This window comes from Echinops telfairi, unplaced genomic scaffold (assembly GCF_000313985.2).
Source record: "Echinops telfairi isolate 266 unplaced genomic scaffold, ASM31398v2 ScPeMD7_7467;HRSCAF=8505_1, whole genome shotgun sequence".
Taxonomy (NCBI): domain Eukaryota; kingdom Metazoa; phylum Chordata; class Mammalia; order Afrosoricida; family Tenrecidae; genus Echinops; species Echinops telfairi.
In genome coordinates, this window is record NW_022111368.1 from 30670252 (window position 1) to 30677074 (window position 6823).

Here is a 6823-nt window from a genome sequence, read left to right on the forward strand (position 1 = left end):
TCCTGGGTCTGGGACTCCGGGTGAGGCTTGGGCGCGGCTGTGCCAGCCGAAGACCGTTCATCCCGCCTGGGTGCGTGCGAATAGACCGGCCAGAACGCATCTGTTTTCGGGGGGAATTGCCGGCCCAAGTGACGCCGGGGTGAAAATCCCCACCCACTTGGGTCTGAAATCCGCTCCTCAAAACCGTGTGCCCCGAAAGCGCGGTTCGTTGAGCGAATGGAGCCACGTGGTCAGTTAGGTGACCAGGCATTTGTGGATGGTGTGCCCTGAAGTTGTACATCTCCCTGGGCTCTGGATTGTTAATTGGATGATTAACATTTCAGATGCTCGAGAGTTCTGATTTGAGTGAACTTCATTTCACGGAATTTATAGATCAAGAAAAGATTTTCTCATGCTTTTTGTTTTGTAGCTCGAAGAGGAATATCTCTCTTTGACATAGCAAGGCCTAATCAAGTTCAATTAAAAGAGAATGTAAATTGTATTAGTACTTAGGAAACAATTCGGCAAAATGTGTAAGACGTGAAATACCACACAACTCAGAAAGCACGGAACCTGAAGAAACACACACACATGTTAAAAAGAGCTACAAGAATTAACCATCGACATAATCATATGGTTTGTAACAAGTCTAAAATAGAGGCCCCTGAAAACTCTGTCATTAGGTGACTAGACAGATAACTTTGTATAATGGAATAGTACACAACTCATAAAAGTGAATGAACTAGAGCTAATGTCTAAGCATGAATGACGTTCCCGAACATCTATGTGTGTGTGTGGTGTCAGCCTTCAAAATAATCGATTTAATATGATAACCTCTTAAATGATGAAAAAGCCAAAAAACATTATACAGGCACACACGCGTGTGTGAATATGGAGGTTATGAAGAAATGGGGCAGGTTCTCCACTTTAAGCAAGCCTTGTACTGTCAATAGTGGTACCAGCCGAAAGTATGTATCTCGATGTGACACAAGTAGAAATTCCCATCGTCAACCAATGTAATATTCTTGACTACAATTTAGCCATGTAGACTAGTCATGGCAGTGGGTTTGGTTTGGTTTTGGAGTCTTATAGAAACAATAAAATCTAGACACAGTCTGTCATACAAACACCTCTTCAAAAAAGTTATTCTAAAAATGCAAAGATGGTAATGGGACTAAGTAACAGACGAATGAATAGATAAGTGAAACCTGATCAGGTCTTAGAAGGCTTTCTGAAGGACAGTTAATACATATGATCAGGAACTATTGAGTTATTCTAGTTTGGGGAGGTATCATAAAAGTATTATGTAAGAGATGGTCTTTATTCTTAAGCAGGCACTTTTCTAAAGTATTGAGGGATGCCTACACTGCTGTTTGATATTTCCAAATGGCTCAGGGAAAAAAGAGTCGCATGTATAAATAAAGCCAGTGAGGATGGGAACGATGGTCACTGGGTGGTAGGTACCAACAGTGAAGTGCTCCCCTACTTGACGGAAGGTTGGCCTGCCGATGATCACTGGGTGGTAGGTACCAACAGTGAAGTGCTCCCCTACTTGACGGAAGGTTGGCCTGCCAATGATCACTGGGTGGTAGGTACCAACAGTGAAGTGCTCCCCTACTTGACAGAAGGTTGGCGTGCCCAGCCATCTGCGTCTGAAAGGTCACAGCCGTGAAAACCCTTCGGAGCAGTTTTTCTCGGAGCATGATGTCCCCCAGAGTTGGAATCGGCTCATTGGCAGCTTACAACAGAGTTGGTTGGTAATTTGGAAAGGCAGGGTGTAATGGGTGACTTACCTATTTTGATCTTTTCTACTATAGTTTATTGCAACATGTACAAATCAATGTGAGGGCTGTTCTTGCAGTCACAGGCTATGGAGTCAGAGAGAGATGCATTCATTTCCACCCTGACTTGGCAAGTGTATAGATAATGCATAGTGATAGCTCAGTTATTTATGTCTCCAAATCTAATTTTCCTTATCTGAAAAACGATAATGCCAAACCTACCTGATTGTTGTAAGGGTTTATTTATATGCACCAGAGCAGTGGTTCTCAACCTTCCTAATACCGCAACCTTTTCATACAGTTCCTCATGTTGTGGTGACCCCCCCAACGATAACATTATTTTCGTTGGTACTTCATAACTGTAATTTGGCTACTGTTCTGAATCAGGTTCAGGCGACCCCTATGAAAGAGTCATTCGACCCCTAAAGGAGTTGTGCCCCAGAGGTTGAGAACCGCTGTTCTAGAGGTTTCTCACAGCTTTTATCACACTGCCTGGTGGGTACTCAAAATTGTTAGCTACTTTCATGAGCTTTGACGAGAACTTCTGGGGGAAAAAAGTCTTGTTTAGGGTTCTAAGAATAGATGATTATCTTCTTTAATTTTTTTTGTAAAGAAACAGTATTCCTACTTATGGTTTCTTAATTTTGGTTTTAATATTTGTCATAGGTTCTTGAGTCCTGAATTCATCCCGCCCAGAGGAAGAACAGACCCTCTCAAGTTTCAAGTAGAAAGAAAAGACATGTTAGAAAGGAGAAAAGTTCTGCATATCCCAGAGTTCTATGTTGGTGAGAGCCCCGGGCACTTTCGTTATTGGTGGTTGGGGGGCTGTATCATAGCTTCTTAGTGCGTCTGTAACAAGTTGCAAGGGATCTAAGGAACCCTTGAGAAGACTGGATGTCTTGAGTTCAGAACCCTGGCTCGAGGGGAAGTCCCTTTGAGAAAATCATTGTCCCAGCTTTTGTAACCAACCATCCTTAGAGTTCCTGGGCTTCTGGACTGAGCTTCCTCTTGTGTCTGGATAGTTTTGGTCTTCCCATGTGTCTGCCTTATCTACACTGTCTGTTCTTTTAAAAAACATCTCACTGGTTTAAAATATACCCAACAGTGATAAGACCTCATTAACTTAACAAACTGCTACTAAATGGGATTGCATCCAAAGGTATAAGGGTAAGGAGTGCAACTTGTATTTTGTGTATGTGTATGTGGTGGGGGACGGGAGGTTGAGGGTGGAAGGAGATAAGATTCAGTCCATAAACAACCCCACACATGCCTTTTTGGGGGGGCATAGAGAAGATGGTTTTTTCACATGCCTGGGGTTTGCACGTAGAAGCACTAATTCCTAATATGATATTGGACTATTTAGAAAGTTAGGAAGAAGTAACTTAGAAATGCTTTATTTGATTTTTGCATCTTAGGTAAACATTTCCTTCTCTTTTGAATTTGTAGGAAGCATACTTCGTGTTACCACAGCAGACCCATATGCCAGTGGGAAATTCAGCCAGTTCCTGGGGATTTGCATCCAGAGATCAGGAAAAGGACTAGGAGCTACATTTATCCTTAGAAATACAATTGAGGGGCAAGGTAGGTTTCCGATCATTGTTTTGTACTTTTAGAAAATGCTGCCGGGATTCTCTTTTGCTTTACTTATTGTAGGACAAGACATGGCGTGCTCTTCCTGAGTCTGTGGTCTGCGAATGGCAAGAGAGTCGGTTAACTGATGAGGTGCAGTTGGCCTCCTTTCTCTTGAAGGCCTTCTTTCCTGCAGGGATAACAGCTGCTAGAATACAAGCGAGGGACTGCAAGCTTCATTCCTAAGTGTGTCTGTAAGTTCAGTGTGTAGATAAATCAGACCAGGTGTGTGTGGTTCTTAATTAGCTCAGTGCAAGAGAATGGGCCCTGGTGATGCACTGGGTTAAGAACTGAGTTGCTGACCATAAGATCAGCAGTTGAAACCTCTGCACTGTCCCATGAGAGAAAGATGAGGCTGTCTGCTCCCAGGAAAATTTAGTCTCAGAAAGAAAGGACAGCGCTACTATGCCCTATTGGGTCATGAGTTGGAATCAATTCCATGGCAGTGGGCTTGGTTTGAGTTTGTTTAGTACAAAAAAAGGCTTGAAGCCTTTCTAATGATTTGAAAGGGACACATGCAGTGAGTGAAGGCGATTGTGATGAAGAATTTTTTGAAAGTAGAGGCTGGTTCAAGGAGCCCTGGTTGCACTGTTGGCCAAGCCAGAGGTCAGCTGTTCAGATCACCAGTCACTGCAGGGAAAAGAGAAGGCTGTCTCCTCCGCTAGAGATTTACAGCCTCCAAAACCGTACGGCGTGACTGAGTTGGAATGGACTCTGGCAGTGGCCTGGTGATGGGCTCAGTCTCTGAATCAAAATGAGGGCAAATCTAACATTAAAGGCACATCCAGACAACTCGGGGCTGCCTGCCCGTAGGCTTCTCAAACCCTGGTAACACAGAGAGGGAGAAAGGCAGGAGCAAGCAGTGGGGGCTTTCATTAGGACAGAACTCATGAGGATATTACGATAAACATCACCATGTCCTTATGGGTTACTTTGAAAAGTTTTGTATTACAAACACGAAAAGTCACCCCCCACTGTATGAGACACAGAGGCATTTATAATAAAAGGTAAATTATGGTTGCAAACTATTCCTAATAAGGCAGAGAAATGAATGGTAAATTCTGAAAGATTGTGGAAAAAGATGGCAGGAGCTAGTTTTCCTCTTAACATTGATTGCCACATGTACCTAACAAGAATGTAGACAGTTACACTCAGAAAGATTGAAGATTGGAGAGCAGTTTCTGTCTTGTCGGGTGATGACGTGGTGCTGTGTTGTAGTAGAAGCTCAGCAGCACTGGATTGATTATAGAAATGGGTGCTTTCATGAGGTCGTGGACTCTGAAGAGCCTTCCAATAGAAAGAACTGAGGTCTGAGTCAGACCTGGGTTTGAGTTTCCATCTTTCAGTGGGAGATAGGAATAGTTTCTACATCATGGGGTATGGCTAATCGTCAGCCGACTGTGATACTGTATGTAAAATACAGGACACATAATAGTCACTCCGCACGCAGCTTCCTCTTTCCTGCCCCACTTGATGGTAATTTCAGTTATTATAACCTGCCTACTCCTTCCCTGCCCACATGCCCCTTTTGGTGGTTCTTTTATGTCCTATGACTTTAAATAGCATTCGTACCATAATTCCCAAATGTAGATCTCAAGACTACCTTTCCCAAATTCCAGATTTCCACATCTAACTACCGAAACTACCTGTCTGACATCTCCACTTAGATTTAAGCTTGCTGGTAGCATCTTGGTGTACACCTAAAGCTGTTTTTAGCTTGACTCTTAGGGAGGTCAAAAATAAAATCTAGGGTATCCTTAGAGGCTTCTAGTCCAAAGTTAAGCATTTACTGTATATACTCATGTATAAGCCGAGTTTTTCAGCACATTTTTAATGCAGCTTTTGTGGTAAAATTAGGTGCCTCGGCTGATATTCGGGTTGGCTTATACTCGAGTATATACGGTACTTTTTTTTCCTTTGGTATTTGTAGTCCTGTTGCTCTTAATATGAAGATTGATTGTAATTCAAGTAAGTGGGAAATAACACCTGGCCGAGTGAGGATTACACAAATTTTATTAAACAAGTGAATGCCATCTGAATTGAATTGTGTAATTCAGCATATTTACTGAAGACAATGCTTTTCAGAGTTTCAGGTCATTTTAACTGTTTTAATTTTTAATAGACATGGACTATAGCTTTATTACTATTTCACAAATTTATGTCGTGTTTCCTATGGGAAACACCCTATGGTAGTTCCCTTATGAAATAATTCTTACCCTTGTGCGAGCCATAGGCAAGAATCTGGATATTAAGAATAAGTGTTCTTCTTTTTCTTAGGTGTTGAGATTTGCTTTCAACTTTATAACCCTCGAATTCAGGAGATCCAGGTGGTGAGATTGGAGAAACGGCTGGATGATAGTTTGTTGTACTTGAGAGATGCCCTTCCTGAGTACAGCACTTTTGATGTGAATATGAAGCCAGTAGTACGAGAAGCCAACGAAGACGTTCCAGTCAATCAGGTGGAGAATGTAGATTTGGATCTGAAAGCTCATGTGTAAAATAAGAGCGAGTACTCTTATTTTGGTAATGAAAACTTTAGAGGTTTTTTTTTTTCCTTTTCCTTGTGTCTTATCCTAATTATTATTTCTTTTATTTCTTCCTTAGTTGAAAGTTAAAATGAAGCCTAAGCCCTGGTCCAAACGCTGGGAACGTCCAAAATTTAACGTTAAAGGAATTAGGTTTGACCTTTGTTTAACTGAAGAACAAATGAAAAACGCTCAGAAGTGGGCTCAGCCGTGGCTTGAGTTTGATATGATGAGAGAATATGACACTTCAAAAATTGAAGCAGCAATATGGAAAGAAATTGAAGCGTCGGAGAAATCCTGATTCTGGGAGTGGAACTGATGATTACTCTGGATACACTGACTCTTTAGAAGATGTATTTTGAGACCAGTTTCCTTCACAAGAACATTGTCATTAAATCATTTAGTGTTTACTATTTTAGAAGTGTTTTTTATTTTTAAAGAGAACCAGCGCAGCAGTGTAGTACTTTAAAACGAGAAGCACGCCTGCCTGCCAAGTGGCTCAGGTGCCCGTTCTCTTCCTGGAGGCAGAGCCACAGAAGTAAAACGTACATAGGAACGAGTGTGACTTAACTACTACTAGTAGAATGACCATTTATGCTCTCCCATCACTAGGAAGTGAGACGTCCAGTGCAGCAGAGACGCTGCCTGAGCGTGCCCAGTGGCAGCTTCCCTCCCGTTCCCAGGTGCAGGCACTCTCCTGATCTGGTGTTAGTCCTACCCTTGCTTTGCCCTCGTCAGTTGCATCTTTGAAAAGCCTGTTCAAGTACAAAACAGCCTTCTCATCGTTGCCTTATGTTTACACAGGTCGCTTCACCTTCTTTCAAAGTTAATAGTGAGCCAGTCAGGGTGTGTGACTGGTGTGGGCAAGATCATTGGCATCTGGCAGAAATAGGGTCAGCGGTGGTAGAC

The 6823-nt window shown here is 42.4% G+C and overlaps 1 protein-coding gene across 1 annotated transcript in view; it reads left to right on the forward strand.

Moving 5' to 3' along the window:
* The window catches only part of MRPL19 (mitochondrial ribosomal protein L19), a 6855-nt gene extending 528 nt beyond the window's left edge, over positions 1 to 6327 (forward strand). The window contains exons 3-6 of the mRNA XM_004704376.2: positions 2427 to 2545; positions 3207 to 3341; positions 5667 to 5848; positions 5994 to 6327. Of these exons, the coding sequence (XP_004704433.1) occupies positions 2427 to 2545; positions 3207 to 3341; positions 5667 to 5848; positions 5994 to 6215 (658 nt within the window). The 3' untranslated portion in view covers positions 6216 to 6327. The remainder of the gene's footprint in view (positions 1 to 2426; positions 2546 to 3206; positions 3342 to 5666; positions 5849 to 5993) is intronic.
* The last annotated feature ends 496 nt before the right edge of the window (positions 6328 to 6823 follow it).